This window comes from Dendropsophus ebraccatus, chromosome 4, assembly GCF_027789765.1.
Source record: "Dendropsophus ebraccatus isolate aDenEbr1 chromosome 4, aDenEbr1.pat, whole genome shotgun sequence".
Classification (NCBI taxonomy): Eukaryota; Metazoa; Chordata; class Amphibia; order Anura; family Hylidae; genus Dendropsophus; species Dendropsophus ebraccatus.
In genome coordinates, this window is record NC_091457.1 from 160349646 (window position 1) to 160370722 (window position 21077).

At 45.4% G+C, this 21077-nt stretch overlaps 1 protein-coding gene across 1 annotated transcript in view; it reads right to left on the minus strand.

The window, feature by feature from the left end:
* Positions 1-1493: 1493 nt before the first annotated feature.
* LOC138790097 (extracellular calcium-sensing receptor-like) overlaps positions 1494-21077 on the minus strand; it is a 97739-nt gene continuing 78155 nt past the window's right edge. The window contains exons 3-4 of the mRNA XM_069969055.1: positions 5504-5624; positions 1494-1570 (exon numbers count right to left, since the gene is read on the minus strand). Coding sequence (XP_069825156.1) covers positions 1509-1570; positions 5504-5624 — 183 coding nt within the window. The 3' untranslated portion in view covers positions 1494-1508. The remainder of the gene's footprint in view (positions 1571-5503; positions 5625-21077) is intronic.

Genomic DNA, 21077 nt, shown 5'->3' on the forward strand with positions numbered 1-21077 from the left:
GGCTCATCAGATAGTGGCGGGGACACAGAAGCGACCAGCTTCTGGAATGCTGGGACCAGCCAGAACGTGTGATGAGGACCGTGCTGCTCTCCTTCTTGTTGAACCTCCTCCTCCCTCTTGGAGAACCAAATGTCGATCTGAGTGGCCAGATGGATTAGGTCATTCAAGGAGGTCAGGAGGATTGGCATAAGCCACACTAGGGAGCGGAGTCTAAAGGGCGGCTGGTCTTTACCAGTGCCCACTTCAATGTGGGATGGACTTGCTGTGGCAGGTGACCCTCAGGTCGCTACCCCTGGCTTGGCTTGCTAGTGGCGGTCGACGAGGTGCAGCTGGAGACAAATAGGCAGGTAGGAAGGCAGGCACACAGCACGACTCCTGGCTGGAATAAGAATATCAGACACAGGCTGGAAGCACAGGCAGCAGGAACCACGAACAGCAAACACAGGGCAGGAACCACGGGCAGGAACCATGGTCAGGAAGCTTGGAGCACAGGCATGCAAAAGCTCCAACATAGGGGTTAGGGAGGTACAGGGATTTATAGGGGAGTGCTTGGGTGCATAAAATAATTAGGGACGTACTGTCCCTTTAAGGCTATATTCACACTACGTAAAACTACGGCCGTAGTTCTCGCCACAGAACTACAGCCGTAGTTTTGCGGGGTGGAACATAGCCTTATTGTCAATTAGATCCTGGCCGGAGCGTACACACATCGTATGCGCTCCGGCTGGGATCCTGTGCGGCGCCAGAAAAAAATTATAGGTCGGTTTTCTGCGGCCGGAATTCAGTGAATTCGGGCCGCAAAAAGACCTGTCAGTTCACACAGTGAAGCAAGCGGCTCCGGCCGCTCCGTGACCCCGGCCGGTCTCATACAGCGTGTGCACATAGCCTAAATCTGCAAGAGCTGGTGTACACATACACAAGGAGGCAGGGACACGCGCACAGGACAGATCAGGACAGAACAGGAGCGTGGATAAGTGAAGCCTGAAGGGGCCTAACAACAGCCCTGAGCCCCGCTGCATAGATGATATGTCTACATAGGTATGGATATTTATCAATGTACCAGGTGCCTGCCACCTGCGGCCCGCCCCACATACCGCACTCCTATGGCCCTATTGGCTACAGTGCCTTGTAAAAGTATTTGGCCCCCATTTGCCACATTTCAGGATTCACACATAGAGATATAACATTTTTATTTTTTTGGGAAGAATCAACAGCAAATCTGGCCTTTATAGAGAAATGGCAAGAAGAAAGCAAATTCTTAAAGATATCTATAAAAAGTCTTGTTTAAAGTTTGCCACAAGCCACCTGGGAGGCACCAAACATGTGGAAGAAGGGGCTCTGGTCAGATGAAACTAAAATCAAACTTTTTGGCCACAATGCAAAACAATATGTTTGGCGTAAAAGCAACACAGCTTATAACCCTGAACACCCCATCCTCACAGTCAGGCATGGTGGCGGCAGCATCATGGTATGGGCCTGGTTTTCTCCAGCAGGGACAGAGAAGATGGTTAAAATTGATGGGAAGATGGACGGAGCCAAATACAAATTCTGGAAGAAAACCTGTTGGAGTCTGCAAAAGAAATGAGACTGGGTCGGAGATTTATCTTCCAACAACACAATGATACAAAACATAAAGCAAAATCTACAATAGAATGGTTCATACATAAAAGCATCCAGGTGTTAGAATGGCCAAGTCAAAGTCCAGCATAATCCAATTGTGAGTCTGTGGAAAGAGCTGAAAACTGCTGTTCACAAACACTCTGCATCCAACCCCACTGAGCTCCAGCTGTTTTGCAAGGAAGAATGGGAAAGACTGATAGAGACCCCAAGAGACTTGCAGCTGTAATCGCAGTGGAAAGTGATGCTACAAAGTATTCACGCAAGGAAGCCAATCATTTTACATGCTCACTTTTACAGTTTTTTATTTGTTAAAAAAGTCCAAAGATCCAATAAATTTTGTTCCACTTCACAATTGTGTCCCACTTGTTGTTGATTCTTCACATAAAAAATAAAATTTTATATCTTTATTAGTGATAAGCGAACATGCTCATCCAAGCTTGGTACTCGTTCGAGTATTAGGGTACTCGTTACTTGGACGAGCATCTACCGATACTCGAGAAAATCTCATCATCTGTTTCTTGTAAGTTTTGACGCTTTTTCTCAGCCAATAAACATGAAGGAGACTCTTTGGTACATCCTGCGATCATGTGGGACCCATAGATGTCGATAGCAGGGATTGGTTGGCCAGACCAGATGACCCTGCCATATAAAAATCTCGGCCGCCGAGGCTCGGCTCAAATGCATGCTGGAAGAGATTAGGGACAGAGCTGCTGCTGGTCAGGGAGAGCTTTAGGGAGGGAATTAGTGTTCCAGTAGGCAGGGAATACTAGCGAAACAACCAAACAGCCCTTGTAAGGGCTTCAATTTTTTTTTAATTGTATAACTACAGACTGCTGGCTGGGACTTGCAGTGCAGCTACCACGATTTCAGCGGCACACTGTGGTGATCGGCTACTGGCAGAAAGGGGACATTAGGTGTTGCACACAGACCACTAAGAAGTGCTCAGTACTCTTTTTTATTGGGACCTCTACTATATTTTCTGATTTCTGTATTTCTTAAACAAGGCATATCTAAGTTCACTACTGCTTGTTCAGTGTAAAGGGCGTGTCACAGAGTGTGTAAAGGTGCAGCCACCAACAGATTGTATGCCACAGCCCCCTAAAAACTAGTGGGCCCTCTACTATATTTTCTGATTTCTGTATTTCTTACACAAGGCATATCTAAGTTCACTACTGCTTGTTCAGTGTTAAGGGGGTGTCACATAGTGTGTATAGGTCCTGCCACCAACACATTGTATCCCACAGACCACTAAAATTAGTGGGCCCTCTACTATATTTTCTGTTATCTCCTCTCCTCCTCCTCCTCCTCCTCTTTCAATACTCAGCCAACAGCCAAGTCTTTTTCCGCCATGCTTTGTCTGGCCTAATTTTTTGGAGGCTCACTTGCTACCTCACTCACTTTTTTTTTACTCTTAATTATTTTAGTTTTTCCATTGACAAAGAAAAAAAGTTGGAAAGGCAGTGGTCCTCAACAACAAGGACAACTGTGTGACAAACAATTCAGTACATTCCACACAAATAAACGGTACTAAACATCCAGCGGCAGAGCGGAGCATCACATCAAAGGGTGATACACCGCTAAGAATCTCATACTCTTGTGCAAGACATAAACACATAAGAGGTATCCCTCCTCTGCTGCTGCCAACATATGTCAATAAACATCCTCCTCCCTCCCCACCCCCGGAGCGGCAGATGTGAGAGGAAAATAAATAAACAAATAAAACACAAAAAGAAAAACAAAAATACACACATCCAGAGTAACAAATTATTTTAGGCAGATCATTTACACCCAATCCTTCCAAATAAACAGGTGCTTGCGAATTCCATCCTTTTTACTTTTATACCTCAGAAGTTCATACTGCTTAATCTGGGAAACTAAATTATTCCAGGCTTCCAACACTGGGGATTGCTGTGACAGCCACCCCCTCATAATAAGCAACCTGGCACAGAACAGACATTTGGTAAACAACGCTCTGTTCTTAGGTATATCTACCCCACTCACTTTTAATGGTTCTCTTTGCCCTCACTGCCATGCTCTGACGTCACTACGTCTGCGGAGGAGCGGGACTGATTGTCGGGGGCCTGCCAACCGCGTCCCTGGCAACAAGCCAGCTGTGTTATCTTTTTTTGTGTGTAGCCACGGCCAGGGCCTCACCACCCCCAGTTGATCGGCATCAGGTGTACCCTTGATGGTGACTGACAGCTGGCTTGGCCAGTTAGCTGTCAGCACCTAGGTTCGTGTCCACTATAAATCCAAGTCCCTGGCCTCACTCCAATTTTTTGGAAGCCTCACTCATTTTTAATGGTTTTCTATGTGCTCACTGCCATGCTGTGTCTGGCCTAATTTTTGGGAGGCTCACTTGCTTCCTCACTCACTTTTAATGGCTCTCTGTGTCCTCACTGCCATGCTGTGTCTCACCTAATTTTTGGAAGGCTCAGTTGCTTCCTCACTCATTTTTAATGGTTTGCTGTGTGTTCACTGCCATGCTGTGTCTGGCCTAATTTTTGGGAGGCTCACTTGCTTCCTTACTCACTTTTAATGGTTCTCTGTGTGCTCAATGCCATGCAGTGTCTGGCCTAATTTTGGGAAGGCTCACTTGCTTACTCACTCACTTCTAATGGTTCTCTGTGTCCTCACTGCAATGCTCTGACGTCACACTACCTCTGTGGAGGAGCAGGACTGGTTGCCAGGGGCCCGCCGATCGCGCCCCCCGCCAACCAGCCAGCTGTTTTTTGTTTTTTTTTTTTGTCTAGCCGTGGCCGAGGGCCTAGCCAGTTAGCCAGTTAGCTGTCAGCACCTAGGTTCGTGACCACTAAAAATCCCAGCCCCTGGACTCACTCCAATTTTTGGGTGGGCTCACTTGCTTCCTCACTCACTTTTAATGGTTCTATGTGTGCTCAATGCCATGCTGTGTCTGGTATAATTTTTTGAAGGCTCACTGGCTACTGCTTCTACCTTGTTCACTCTGTCCTCACCGCCATGCTGTGTCAGGCTGAATTTTGGGGTGGTTCCTCATATGCTACCTCTGTTTTAATGGTTCCCTGTGTTCTCACTGCCATGCTGTGTCTCACCTAATTTTTGGAAGCCTCAGTTGCTTCCTCACTCATTTTTAATGGTTTTCTGTGTGTTCACTGCCATGCTGTGTCTGGCCTAATTTTTGGGAGGCTCACTTGCTTCCTTACTCACTTTTAATGGTTCTTTGTGTGCTCAATGCCATGCAGTGTCTGGCCTAATTTTGGGGAGGCTCACTTGCTTACTCACTCACTTCTAATGGTTCTCTGTGTCCTCACTGCCATGCTCTGACGTCAAACTGCTAGGTTTCCTTAGGGGTCCCCCAAATGGCTAGACTATCCCACTAGGTGGGGCCTACATTCCTGGATCTTGTGTCACTCTGTGCCCAGGGACAGCAATATGTGAATATTTCATACCTATGAATGTAAGCACTTCTCCCCCACAGCTGAGTACCTAAGGGTCTTGATAGGGCCCTGTAAACTCCCGATACTGCAGGCAGTCTTCCGTCACCACCACAAGTCAATCTAACGTCAGTCAACTATTAAGAGACTATTCCCAAGTGTTGTCTGCCAGAGACAAGCTGTTATTTCTAATCTATAATTTCCCAGCGGGAAGCATTCTATTCCAAACACCCAGCTCACAAAGGGATTTCAGTCAGCAAAGTATTATCTGTATTGCACTTACATTAAAAAAAAAGTTATTCTGTACCATGCCTTTAAGAAGATTCTCTATTGTAAAGTCTGCACCTGGTTAAGTTTATTTTCTGGACTCTGTGGTTCCTTACACTACACATGTACCTGCAGTGTACAGGAACAGGTGTGCCACATCGAGGTCTCTCTTTCTCTATCCATATATATAAGTATATACTCACCAATTCCACTAGAATATTTCCCAGCAGCACAAAGTACACATAGATAGCAGCAGTATATTCTTTGGTTTAGTTCTCTGCTATATCCTGGAGTACAAGTTTCAGCACATGAAGAGGAACGTTCCTAGAATCAAAGTGGTATTGAATCAATAGCTTATATCAAGACATAGGCCATGCTCAGACACAGTAAAATAATACCAAAATATGGAAGTCATTTTATATGAAAATAAAACAATTTCTAATTGTGAAAAAATGTTCAGAGATTAAGACCTCTGTTGTAAATAGGGAAAGTTTGCTAATTCAGACTGTGGTGTCCCACTACGGTTGTTTTGTGTTTCTTACACCTGTCTTCAGGTTAAGTGGTGATAAAGGTATTCTATAGTTTTACCACGAGATGTCAGTATTTTATATATATGCTCTTATGTGTTGCACACCTGAAGCTAAGGGTTATTGTTTTATTTATACCATGTGCTTTTTCTAACCTATGGGAGATGCCCTCTACTCTCAGCCTCTCTTTTTCTTTCTCTTGCACCCATTCCTTTCCACCACTCACAGGGTAAATAACACATCCCCTTTAGAAAGTAGTTACTTGGTGGGAGGAGGTGTAGCTTTAGTGTTATCCAGATTCTCGTGGAAGGACGACACACAAAGCAAACGTCCCTGCTGTAGCCAAGCCAGGGCCTGGCTCTGCCAGGACCCTTGTCCGGGACTAGTCAGTTCAGTCTAGTTAGTGAGTCTGTTAAGCCACGTGTATGCAGAAGCAACCAGAGACGCTCAGTTATTCCAGTCTATCTACTATTTCTACTATGCAGTGCTAAACACTACAAAGGGAGAAAAGTCGGGGATCATCCTAGCCCACGCCGAGAACCACTCTACAAAGTGCAGGGCAGTATCCTGATATACAAGAGGAACTAGTCTGGATAGACCAAAGGTACCAGAAGGTCTACGTATTCTATCTCACACTGAAGGTTAACCGGGACACCCTCGTAAACTTAACTTAACCCAGGTAACCAAGGCTGGGGCTTGTATCACCCTATTAAGATGAGTACCTGGACACTGTAGGGAAGAAGGTTATCAGACTCTAGTCTATACATAGGTACAAGTATTTCTTACTCTCAAGTATTTTCTCAAATTTCTGGCAGAGCACAGTACTATATTGGGTTGGGACTCCCTTGACAAACTCTTCTTTGCACTACTCTGCTGTACTTTCAGCTATACAAGCACCGCTACAATCGCCACTACTCTACGTTTCCAAGTATCTCCTCAGCACAACTGAGTTTCAGCACAAAAGCCTGTACAAACTACCTATTTGCTAGCAGAGTGTTTTGTACTGAGACTGTACAGTAAAGCTGTTCTGTTTTTTCATCACTGGGACTCAGTCATCCTTTCCTCCGCTCCAGCACCTAGCCGCACCTCTTACAAACCTTGGGTTATTTTTTCCCTTTCTGTTTGTGGCAGTACCGGCAGTCCGGGTGGGTCAATTGGCACTCAGACTACCGTGACAAGAGCCCAAGGGACCCATCACAACCCGGTAGGTCACCGACCATTTTGGGGAGTACAACCAGCCACATTAAAAGCAGGTACCACCACCATACCTGTGTGCTGGACTAGCACTGGCATCACAACATTACCACCCTTGGCTGAGCTGTACAACAGAACCGACCAAACACCATAGAAGTGGCGTCACTAGCAACACCTTAGTACATCACCGGTCGAGCATTACCACAAGACAGGGATGGAAAGTTCTGAAAAAGTGTACTGATAGAGTAAGATGTGGGATTTTCTGTGCTGAAGAGCAGGTGGCTGTGAGAATGTCATTAAGACAGGAGGAAAGGGTGAAAAAGTCTGCAGATTAAAACCTCTGTTTACACTAGACAAAAAAGAAGAAGGAGACAGCACTCCATGGCGAGGATCAACCAGATAAAACGAAGGGGAGGAAAAAACAAGGTAACCCTCACCTGGTAAGGTTGTGCTAGCTAGGAGGCACAACACTCTGAAGCACATGTGAGACAGACCGCAGCCACTCCTGATATCCTCCAGGGATCAATAGAGCAACATATCCTCCAACGACAAACACACGGGTGTGAGGGCGCAGGTCCAACAAAAAAATAAAACTAAAAAATATGTATAAAATTTATTAGACTCAACGCGTTTCGGAACCACTCCGGTTCCTTCCTCAAGATGACTCTAGAGAAAGGAACCAGAGCGGTTCCGAAACGCGTTGAGTCTTTTAATAAATTTTATACATATTTTTTATTTTTTTTTGTTGGACCTGCGCCCTCACACCTGTGTGTTTGTGGTTGGAGGAATCGTTGTTCTGTTCACACTAGGGAAAGGTTACTAATTGCAGGCAGGCATTGATAGGCCTGAACTAGTGTCCTTAAAGAGGGGGATCATATGTTCTGAGGAGCTGGTGGCTGTCAGTAAGACAGGAGAAGTGGAGTAAAGCCTTTTCCTGTGCATTCCAAAAAAGGGTCTGGGTCTATGCTGTATGAAAATAACTACAGCTAGAAAAGGGTCAGAGGCTGGTGACATCGTTTTGTCCAGTAAAAGAAAGGGTTATTGTTTAAATTGAACCACAACTGCATTGTTAACAGTTGGAGGTCAAGTATTTATTTTTTTTTTGCCCCCTCCCCTCCTTTAAATTGAACCACAGTTACAGCTTTTGTTGAAAGTCTGAGACCACAAACATAGTTTTGTTCTTTGTGAATCAAAATAAAGGTTCTTTTTTAAATTCAACAACAACTGCACTTATTGTTAAGGGTCCTATTACACAGACAATACCCAGGAATTGAGTTGTAAAGAGGAGAAATCTCAGTCTTTCCTTTATGACCTGTTCTCTGTTTATGCTTTGGCAAAAATTTGTCAGATAATCTGTCAAATATATGTGTGTAAAAGGACCCTAAGGGGGACATTTATGAAACGCTGAAAGATGTGTTTTGTGGCGCAGAGGGTCCAGATGCAAATAAATCTGTTTGCATGTATCTTTTGCGAATAAACTTTTGCATCTTGCCCCTCTCCTCCAATCGAGCCATTAGGCAATTTTTTTGACCAAAACATAAAAAAAAAAAAAAAAAAGCGATGTAGCCGTGCTGCTGCTGGTAGTGATTTTTGCCTGCTAAGCTAGAAAATCCTCTAGTGCAAGCAGGCTGCAGGGATTCCATCATTACTTGATAGGCCCACATGTTGGCCGTCAAATGGTGACTCAAGATCATCTGATCAAGATCAGGGGTGTCAATATTAAAAAAATTAGACAAAGTCGCAGGCCAACCTTGATATTTATTGAAGAAGGCATGCGGCGCTCCTGGCACTGTCAGATTAGCGTGCGATGTTCATCCCCCAGCACTGTGCACTATAATAAATGATAAATTGCTATGACATGGTTAAACCTTAACCCCAATGGTTACCCATTATTTTCCCCCAAGCAGTAGGTAATCCCATAACTGTGGCCTATGCAGTAGAGAACCCCTCCAATAGTGTCCCACATAGTAACCAGCCCTCCCAATATTACCCCACATAGTAGCTAGCCCTACTATTGGTGCCCCTTATAGTAGCCATATAGTAGCCAGCCCTCCCAATGGTGACCCATATAATAGTCACCCCCCAAATGTCCCATATATTAGCCAGCCCTTCCAGTAGTGCCCCATATAGTAGCCCCAAACAACCTCTAAAGGGCCAAAAGCCCAAATCACATCCAGCAGTACCTTCCACTAGAGTAAAACATAACTTTTATTGGCTCTTAAATCATATAATAGAAGTAATCATTGTGAACTTTAAAAACACACTGCTCCTAGTAGTCATCATGTTATAACGTTAGTCATCCCTATAGTGATAGTAGCTGCAGTCTACTCACTATCTCAAATATGTTACTGTCTAACTAAACTAATAGCGCAGTGAAGTTAAAATATAGCCACAAGCCCCTCAACTAGTTTCACCCGCACTTGGGCTTCATCAGGAGGAGGGCTTATATGAAGGCGGCGCCCATCTAGGGTCTTATTTATAGTACTCCCCTTTAATCTCATCATTAGGCGACCATTTCCAACCAATAACCATGAGTATCAGCCAGAAACCAATCGGTGGTCGCCACCTCAGACGCTATGTTAGCGCCAAAAATGCATCATCCAACCCCTCCGGCGCTTAATGATGTAATCATACCCCATAACCAATCCACTCACCCCTTCACAACTGCTCTTTCCAGCCCGCAAGTTACACTTCCGGGTTCTATCACTGTCATCGTATTCAGTCATGTGACCCGATCACGTGACCTCGCATACTGCTCACCGGTCCGATCATGTGACGCGTCACTCGCCCACACACACTGCGCTCATCGGCCCGATCATGTGACCAACATCACGTGTCTCCTCAGTCCTCATATCATCCATCAAATAGTCACATGATCCCTCTAGCAATAGTACTGTGTTTAAATTATTTATTTATTTATGTAAAACCACATAACTTATAGCAATCTGTCAGGAACCGGACAGCAGGACAAGACAAACAGTGAGCCCTAAGCTCAGCCCCACCCACTGTCCTCTACCTATTTGCCACAATCCGCCCTAAAATGGCGGCGAGCAACTGGGCGGCAGTCCCTGCGCTGGCTAGGTGGGACACAAGGACAAGACAGACAGACAAAACACAATAACGAATGGTCAACAGTCCGGGTCACAACAAACGGGCAGCAAAAGTACAAAATCACAATCCGAAGGCAAAGTCAATATACAGGCAGTATGGTCAGGGGCAGGCAGCAAACAAGAATGGTCAGAAAGGCAAAGCAGGGTCAGAATCAACAGAGCAAGAATAGAAACACAGAACCAGGCAGAGACAAGCTCAATATCCGGCCAAGATATCCCAGACTGAGGTAGTTATATAGGAGGCCAGGGTTCTGATCCAGAACATAATTGGACCATCCCCCTGAACTCCAAGCACAGACAGCTGAGAACAAAACAGATCCACTGGCAGGAAGACCTGTCAGTCACAGCAGAACCAAAACACAGATTAACCCTGACATGGCCAGACAGAACTCAGCAGGTAAAGTCGGGTGTGTCTCTCAAGGTGAGCAAATAACCAGTGTTCACACACTACAAAACAAAACACAGAAACAGAATGCAAGAAAATCAGCACCTTCTCGGCCGCACAGCATGAGCAGAGGGACGCATGACGCTCCGCAAAGATACCATCCTGACAGTACCCCCCCTTTTATGAGGGGCCTCAGGACCCTCACCAGACGAACCAGACCTGGGAGGAAACGGACCTCTTACAATACATGTCTCCACATCGCTAGAGATCTCATCGTCCGTCTCCCATTCATCAGAATCAGACTCCAAGTGATGGACAACTGGTCTCCTGACAGATCTCCCATAACCGCTCAAATCGGTACCAGACACAGAGCCAATTTCAGCATTACCTGAAGACACATATATGGCACAATCACCAGGATATACAGAGCCAATTTCCACCTTACACAAATCAGCAGACTTGGTATCCTCGGCGGGACACACACTAACTACACCCACCTGGGCGCCCAGATGACCCTCCTGGTAGTCAACTGGACGCTGATGATCTGGCCTCGAGGGACGCTTGGCACAAAAGCTGATGTAGTGTCCACTTTCGCCACAATAAAAACAGAGTCCATTCCTTCTTCTGTGTTCTTTGCGGGCCAGGGATCTATTAATTTTGCCCAGTTCCGGAGGTTCCTCCACGGTGACCAGAGGACGAAACATAGTAGGCAAAGGTTTAGAGGGGACAGAGGAAGGAACATCAATGACACAGGGGTGGTCATGGCTTAGTCTTAGCGTGCGATCAATTGTAATTGCCAGGGAAATGGCCTCTTCAAGGGAGCTAGGGGTGGGGTGACTAACCCAAGCTTCTTTGAATGTCAAAGATGTGTTCAGGTCCCCTGAACACTTGTCAGGCTCCTTGAGCGTGACCACTGGGGTGGCAGGAGTGGTAGCTGGTAGCTGCTGGGCCAATAGCTGGACCTGCTTGGCCAGCTCAGAAACTAGGGTAGCAAGACCCTCAAAGCGGGCAGATAACTCCTGTGCTGAGTCCATTACTGGCCACAGGTAAGGAGTAAAAAAAAATATTGTATGGCCGGATATTCTGTCAGGAACCGGACAGCAGGACAAGACAAACAGTGAGCCCTAAGCTCAGCCCCACCCACTGTCCTCTACCTATTTGCCACAATCCGCCCTAAAATGGCGGCGAGCAACTGGGCGGCAGTCCCTGCGCTGGCTAGGTGGGACACAAGGACAAGACAGACAGACAAAACACAATAACGAATGGTCAACAGTCCGGGTCACAACAAACGGGCAGCAAAAGTACAAAATCACAATCCGAAGGCAAAGTCAATATACAGGCAGTATGGTCAGGGGCAGGCAGCAAACAAGAATGGTCAGAAAGGCAAAGCAGGGTCAGAATCAACAGAGCAAGAATAGAAACACAGAACCAGGCAGAGACAAGCTCAATATCCGGCCAAGATATCCCAGACTGAGGTAGTTATATAGGAGGCCAGGGTTCTGATCCAGAACATAATTGGACCATCCCCCTGAACTCCAAGCACAGACAGCTGAGAACAAAACAGATCCACTGGCAGGAAGACCTGTCAGTCACAGCAGAACCAAAACACAGATTAACCCTGACATGGCCAGACAGAACTCAGCAGGTAAAGTCGGGTGTGTCTCTCAAGGTGAGCAAATAACCAGTGTTCACACACTACAAAACAAAACACAGAAACAGAATGCAAGAAAATCAGCACCTTCTCGGCCGCACAGCATGAGCAGAGGGACGCATGACGCTCCGCAAAGATACCATCCTGACAGCAATCAAGCTGTATTTGGATTATTTATTTATTTATTTATTTAGAGTCACATAATCGCTTATACCAGTGATACTGTACTTAAATTATTTATTTATTTATTTATTAAGGGTCACATGATCGCTTATTTATTTAAAATCACATATTCACTTATAACAATGATGATGTATTTAGATTATTTATTTGTTTAGAGTTACATGATCGTTTCTTGGTGATGTCACTGTATTTTCGTTGAAACATAGTTCCAACCATTGATGGCCACCCATTACCTCTTGACAAAGAACTATCACTGTGACCTTTTAACTATAGACTCACTTATAGCAACAATACCGGATTATAAATTATTTATTTATTAATTCATTTAAGGTCACATAATCACCTCCAGCATTGATCCAATGTTTAGATTGCTAATTTATTTATTTATTTAGAGTCACATGATCGCTTATTTATTTGAAATCACATAAGGAGCTGTATTTAAATTATTTATTTATTTCTTTAGAGTCACATGATCGCTTATTAGTGATGGTATTGTATTAAAGTTAAAACATCATTCCAACCTTTTATGGCCACCCATATATCTATTCACAAATTGCAACCTAAAAATTGGGTTTTATAACCAGGTCCCACTATATTACTAATTCCACACACACTCATAAATCTCGTCGCTAGTACATCTCTCCAATATCTGACAGTAAGTAAGTGTTGGTAGGTATATAGGCGTGATAGGTAAAGGTATCAGATGTTATAGTTATAGTGAGTCACAAGGACAACTCCATCCATGCTTAAGTAGCTTTCAGACATATATGACCTATATTCTGGTAGTCTAACCATAGTTATTCACCCCAAAGGGACCATCTAAGATATCCACATACGGTCACTAGATACACTCGAGCAGCTCGAGGGAGCTGGGAAAAAGGGGGGGTGGGGGAAAGGGGAGGGAGAAGGGCAAAATATGCCATCTCTATCAGAGAAAAATTATTACCAAAGAATAGAGGAAAAAACAGGGGGAACATAACACAACATAATCATAAATAGATTAAAGAAAAGCCAAGAAGGAAAAACCTTCATTGAGTCCAACTGGACTCATACTAGCCAGACGGTGTATCCATCTCGCTTCCTCCCTCAACAGTAGTCTATCCAGGCACCCCTTTCGAGGTCCCAATCTTGGTTGGGCAATTCCAATGAATTGTATAGCATCACAACGTCCTTCATGGAAAAACCGGACATGTCTAGAAAGTGGGGTATCTTCGGCATTCCGAATGGTACTTAAATGTTTCCCTATTCTCCTTCGGAATTCTTGAATCGTTTTGTTGACATTCTAAATACTAATGATTTGGGGATGTTCTTCACACGAGAGTTTCAGGCGCAAGAGATCAATTTCCTGGATCTGACTATAAGGATTGATGAGAACTTAAATCTACAAACCAATATATATCGGAAGAGTACATCCACTAACAACTTGTTACATTGGACCAGTTGGCATCCAGAGCCCCTGAGAAGAGGGATCCCTATTGGACAGTTCCTGCGGGCGCGCAGGAACTGTTCGGAGCAGTCCCTATTTCAACAAGAATGTGATAATCTCTCGAAAAGATTTCGAGATAGGGGATATCCAAGGAAACCTATTAAGAGGGCATACCATCGAGCCATGAGTGAGAATAGAGTCAGCTTGTTGGAAGAGAAGAGGATAAATATGGTGAGCCCTGCCCCTAAGGTGATAAGGTGCATTGGCACCTATGATGCTAATGCATCAAGGATCATGACAGTCTTACGGAGGCATTGGAAAATTTTGTTGGGTGATGAAGATCTTAAAGGAGTGATTTCCCCAAGACCGAGTGTGACATACCGGAGAGGACAAAATCTCCGTGACCTACTAGTACACAGCCATTACCAACATGAAAGTGGAGGAAATTGGCTGAGATCGCGATTGACTGGCTCTCATCCGTGTGGGAGATGCCAATTTTGTAAATTTATACCTACCATGAAAGAGTTTACTAATCCAAGTGACGCAAAAACCTATCAGATTCGACAGTTTATTAACTGTAGAACGAAAGGGGTTATTTATATTGCATGGTGTGATTGCCCTAAGATTTATGTTGGGAAAACGATTCAAGAATTCCGAAGGAGAATAGGGAAACATTTAAGTACCATTCGGAATGCCGAAGATACCCCACTTTCTAGACATGTCCGGTTTTTCCATGAAGGACGTTGTGATGCTATACAATTCATTGGAATTGCCCAACCAAGATTGGGACCTCGAAAGGGGTGCCTGGATAGACTACTGTTGAGGGAGGAAGCGAGATGGATACACCGTCTGGCTAGTATGAGTCCAGTTGGACTCAATGAAGGTTTTTCCTTCTTGGCTTTTCTTTAATCTATTTATGATTATGTTGTGTTATGTTCCCCCTGTTTTTTCCTCTATTCTTTGGTAATAATTTTTCTCTGATAGAGATGGCATATTTTGCCCTTCTCCCTCCCCTTTCCCCCACCCCCCCTTTTTCCCAGCTCCCTCGAGCTGCTCGAGTGTATCTAGTGACCGTATGTGGATATCTTAGATGGTCCCTTTGGGGTGAATAACTATGGTTAGACTACCAGAATATAGGTCATATATGTCTGAAAGCTACTTAAGCATGGATGGAGTTGTCCTTGTGACTCACTATAACTATAACATCTGATACCTTTACCTATCACGCCTATATACCTACCAACACTTACTTACTGTCAGATATTGGAGAGATGTACTAGCGACGAGATTTATGAGTGTGTGTGGAATTAGTAATATAGTGGGACCTGGTTATAAAACCCAATTTTTAGGTTGCAATTTGTGAATAGATATATGGGTGGCCATAAAAGGTTGGAATGATGTTTTAACTTTAATACAATACCATCACTAATAAGCGATCATGTGACTCTAAAGAAATAAATAAATAATTTAAATACAGCTCCTTATGTGATTTCAAATAAATAAGCGATCATGTGACTCTAAATAAATAAATAAATTAGCAATCTAAACATTGGATCAATGCTGGAGGTGATTATGTGACCTTAAATGAATTAATAAATAAATAATTTATAATCCGGTATTGTTGCTATAAGTGAGTCTATAGTTAAAAGGTCACAGTGATAGTTCTTTGTCAAGAGGTAATGGGTGGCCATCAATGGTTGGAACTATGTTTCAACGAAAATACAGTGACATCACCAAGAAACGATCATGTAACTCTAAACAAATAAATAATCTAAATACATCATCATTGTTATAAGTGAATATGTGATTTTAAATAAATAAGCGATCATGTGACCCTTAATAAATAAATAAATAAATAATTTAAGTACAGTATCACTGGTATAAGCGATTATGTGACTCTAAATAAATAAATAAATAAATAATCCAAATACAGCTTGATTGCTATAAGTTATGTGGTTTTACATAAATAAATAAATAATTTAAACACAGTACTATTGCTAGAGGGATCATGTGACTATTTGATGGATGATATGAGGACTGAGGAGACACGTGATGTTGGTCACATGATCGGGCCGATGAGCGCAGTGTGTGTGGGCGAGTGACGCGTCACATGATCGGACCGGTGAGCAGTATGCGAGGTCACGTGATCGGGTCACATGACTGAATACGATGACAGTGATAGAACCCGGAAGTGTAACTTGCGGGCTGGAAAGAGCAGTTGTGAAGGGGTGAGTGGATTGGTTATGGGGTATGATTACATCATTAAGCGCCGGAGGGGTTGGATGATGCATTTTTGGCGCTAACATAGCGTCTGAGGTGGCGACCACCGATTGGTTTCTGGCTGATACTCATGGTTATTGGTTGGAAATGGTCGCCTAATGATGAGATTAAAGGGGAGTACTATAAATAAGACCCTAGATGGGCGCCGCCTCCATATAAGCCCTCCTCCTGATGAAGCCCAAGTGCGGGTGAAACTAGTTGAGGGGCTTGTGGCTATATTTTAACTTCACTGCGCTATTAGTTTAGTTAGACAGTAACATATTTGAGATAGTGAGTAGACTGCAGCTACTATCACTATAGGGATGACTAACGTTATAACATGATGACTACTAGGAGCAGTGTGTTTTTAAAGTTCACAATGATTACTTCTATTATATGATTTAAGAGCCAATAAAAGTTATGTTTTACTCTAGTGGAAGGTACTGCTGGATGTGATTTGGGCTTTTGGCCCTTTAGAGGTTGTTTGGTGTATATATACCATCCAGAGTACTTTCTTTTTGGGCACGTTAGTTTTTGTCCATATAGTAGCCAGCCCCAAATAGTCTTTTATATAGTAGCCAGCCCTCTCCAATAGTGTATTTTATAGTAGCCAGCCCTCCCCCATAGTCTCTTATATAGAAGTCAGTCCTCTCAATAGCCTCTTATATAGTAGCCAGCCCTCCCCCATAGCCACTTATGTAGTTGCCAGCCCTCTCCCATAGCCCCTTATAAAGTAGCCAGCCCTCCACCATAGCCTCTGATGGAGTAGCCAGCGCCAAATGTCGCACAGATCTGCGGCTGTGAGGAGCATAGGGAGTAGTTTATCACTAGGCCGTGTGGGCATGTGCCTACCAGACGGATGTTTCCTGTCTAGAGCTGTATCAACCACTGAATTAAGGTCACCCCCAACCAACTTCCAAGGTTCGTTGTCACTTTACAATTTGCTCATAACCCCATCAAAGAACGGTTTATTGTCAGTATTAGGCCCGTAGAGGTTATATAAACTCAGGAGCTGACCCCTATGATCCAGCATTATATGAGAAAAGCGGCCCTCAGTATCAGACTCATAGGATAGAAGTTGAAACGGGAAGTTTTTGCGGATTAGAGTCAGTACCCCTGCTTTCCCGCCTACTGCAGGTGACCCAAAGGCGTGCCCCACCCATAGCTTTCTCATCCTTACAAAATCGTCAGTTTCTAAATGCGTTTCTTGGAGGAACACTATGTCGGGCAGGAAACGTTTTAAATGCCGTAACAATTTAATACATTTGTGGGGCGAGTTGAGGCCTTTGACATTCCATGTAATCACATTGATTGTCTCAGCCATAAGCCTGTCGTCTCAAGGGGACAGGTAATCGGTAGCAATAGGTAAGGAGTATAGTAGAGGATGAGAAAGCACCGGGTAGAGCACATGAGGAGTAGAGAGGCAGTATACGAACTGGACAAATAAGTATGTAGTCCCTTCACGGTAGGTAAAATCACTAAAGTCAGCAGAAACCCATGAAGAACTTATAAAAAACATAAAACATAAATAAACAACCCAGTAGGGAACCTGGTGTCACATGGTTCTCTACAGCGGTGGTGATGGACTTCCTTTTTTCAGCCATGGTCGCTTGAGTATCCCGACCCTGCAGTAAAGACGTGCTCCCTGTTTGAAAAAGTTATAAGAAACACAAAGTGTGGCACAGAATACTAATAACGCATCATGAAACTAAATGTAATAAAGTCACGAGTATCAGAAGGAAGGATTCCAGCACCAAAAGTCCAAGTCAAAAGTCACGAGTATGTCCTAAGCACTATGAGATTACTGAGATGCATGTGAGTGTTCACCTGTCAGGACTCAGGAAACATAACTAGAAAACAGAGAGAGAAAAGGAGTCCAGAAGGTGAACCCGCACAAAAAGGCACCCAGTAAAGAGTCGCTATCCGATACACCTGAGATCTAATCAAGGCACAATAATAAGGGAATGAAAAAGCGTTAATTAGGTCAAACTGTCTCAGTCTGGGGAAGGAGATTGGTCGCCTTGGGGGCGCCTGCCCGAATATTTGCGCCTCTTTTTGCGCTCGGCTTGTGACCATGTAGTGTCACGTCTCGTAGAAGGTGTTCGTGATGCTCGAGCTTCCATTGGTGAGGGTGAGCGTTGTTTGTTAGAATCACGGGGACCCCTGGGGGGTGTTAGAATATCCGCCAGAGCCTTCTCAGCTTCAGCCGGAGACGTGAAGGAGCGAGATGTGCCATCCGACTTGTACACTCTCAAGGTGGCAGGCAGGGCCGGCCTTAGGGTAGATGGCGCCCTGTGCAGAATACTCTTTTGGCGCCCCCCCCATCCCCCCCCCCCCCCCCCCCCCCCCCCCCCCCCGGCTGATTGTAGCCCATCCCAAGCCTATCTCTTGGAGACACACACTGTATATACTGCTTACACGGACAGATACAGTCACATATACACATACAGACGCACGGGGGAGGTTCATCAAACATGGTCTAAAGTGAAACTGGCTCAGTTGCCCCTAGCAACCAATCAGATTCCACCTTTCATTCCTCACAGACTCTTTGGTTGCTAGGGACAACTGAGCCAGTTTCACTTTACACCATGTTTGATGAACCTCTCCCACAGTGTATATACTGCTTACACAGACACATACAGACGCACAGTATATATATCCTGCAAACACAGACACACATACAGTCACATATACACATACACACCACACATACCCCCCACTGGGAGTTGTTGTTCTCCTACCACACAGAGCCACACAGGAGCATGCTGGGAGTTGTTGTCTACCACACAGAGGCATGCTGGAAGATGTCCTACCACACAGGAGTATGCTGGGAGTTGTTGTCCCACCACACAGAGCCACACAGGAGTATGCTGGGAGTTGTTGTCCCACCACACAGAGCCACAGAGGAGTATGCTGGGAGTTGTTGTCCCACCACACAGAGCCACATAGGAGTATGCTGGGAGTTGTTGTCCCACCACACAGAGCCACACAGGAGTATGCTGGGAGTTGTTGTCCTACCACACAGAGCCACATAGGAGTATGCTGGGAGTTGTTGTCCTACCACACAGGGGCATGCTGGGAGATGTCCTACCACTCAGAGCCACACAGGATTATGCTGGGAGTTGTTGTCCTACCACACAGAGCCACACAGGAGTATGCTGGGAGTTGTCCTACCACACAGAGCCACACAGGAGTATGCTGGGAGTTGTTGTCCTACCACACAGAGCCACATAGGAGTATGCTGGGAGTTGTTGTCCTACCACACAGAGCCACATAAGAGTATGCTGGGAGTTGTTGTCCTACCACACAAAGCCACACAGGAGTATGCTGGGAGTTGTTGTCATACCACACAGAGCCACATAGGAGTATACTGGGAGTTGTCCTACCACACAGAGCCACACAGGAGTATACTGGGAGTTGTTGTCCTACCACACAGAGCCACATAGGAGTATGCTGGGAGTTGTTGTCCCACCACAGAGAGCCACATAGGAGTATGCTGGGAGTTGTTGTCCCACCACACAGAGCCACACAGGAGTATGCTGGGAGTTGTTGTCCCACCACACAGAGCCACACAGGAGTATGCTGGGAGTTGTTGTCCTACCACACAGAGCCACACAGGGGCATGCTGGGAGATTTCCTACCACTCAGAGCCACACAGGAGTATGCTGGGAGTTGTTGTCCCACCACACAGAGCCATATAGGAGTATGCTGGGAGTTGTTGTCCTACCACACAGGGGCATGCTGGGAGATGTCCTACCACACAGAGCTACATAAGAGTATTCTGGGAGTTGTTGTCCTACCACACAGAGCCACACAGGAGTATGCTGGGAGTTGTTGTCCTACCACACAGAGCCACATAGGAGTATGCTGGGAGTTGTTGTCCTACCACACAGAGCCACACAGGAGTATGCTGGGAGTTGTTGTCCTACCACACAGAGCCACATAGGAGTATGCTGGGAGTTGTTGTCCTACCACACAGAGCCACATAGGAGTATGCTGGGAGTTGTTGTCCTACCACACAGAGCCACATAGGAGTATGCTGGGAGTTGTCTCACCACAGAGAGCCACATAGGAGTATGCTGGGAGTTGTTGTCCCACCACACAGAGCCACACAGGAGTATGCTGGGAGTTGTTGTCCTACCACACAGAGCCACATAGGAGTATGCTGGGAGTTGTTGTCCTACCACACAGAGCCACATAGGAGTATGCTGGGAGTTGTTGTCCTACCACACAGAGCCACATAGAAGTATGCTGGGAGTTGTTGTCCTACCACACAGGGGCATGCTGGGAGATGTTGTCCTACCACACAGAGCACTAACACACACAGAGCACACACAAACTCCACTAACACACACAGACAGAGATAGATATATATATACTCACAGTCACACTGCAGTAGTGGAGGATGTCTCTGCCCATGAGGAGAAGCAGGTAGAGCCGAGGATCACACTGCTGATGTCTCCGTCGGGGGAGGGGGCGGGGTTATGGGCCTCTGTGAGCTGGGAGACGCTGTGGGGGGCGGGGGATGGGGGCCAGGCTGCAGTCACATGTCCGGGGAGAAGAGCTTCCTCGGCTGCTGTGCAGAGGCAGGGGACGGATATATGGCCTCAGGGATGCAGGTGGCGCCCCCTTCCTGCCGGGAGTGCACAGCGCCCTGTGCGGCCGCACTGCTCGCACACCCCTAAGGCCGGCCCTGGTGGCAGGATATTGCAGTTGAAACCTGCGATCCGCTTTGTAGAGGCCGGAGCAGATATGACTGAAAGCTCTCCTTTTTTTGCGACCTCCGCTGAGAAATCCTCGAATATCAGGAGTTTGGTGCGATGAAGCTCCAGGGGTTTTGTGCGCTTGCAAAAGGCACGCAAAATGTCCATTTTATCGTTATAGTCGAGTAACTTGAAGATGACTTGTCTCGGACGGATATTGTCAAAGTCTTTGCTACATGAAGAGGACTGGGGCGGGGGGCAATGCATGCTGGAGACCTAAGTCTTTTGGAAGATCATGTTCACAGAAATTTTCCAGCGATTTTCCAGGTCTTCCAATTT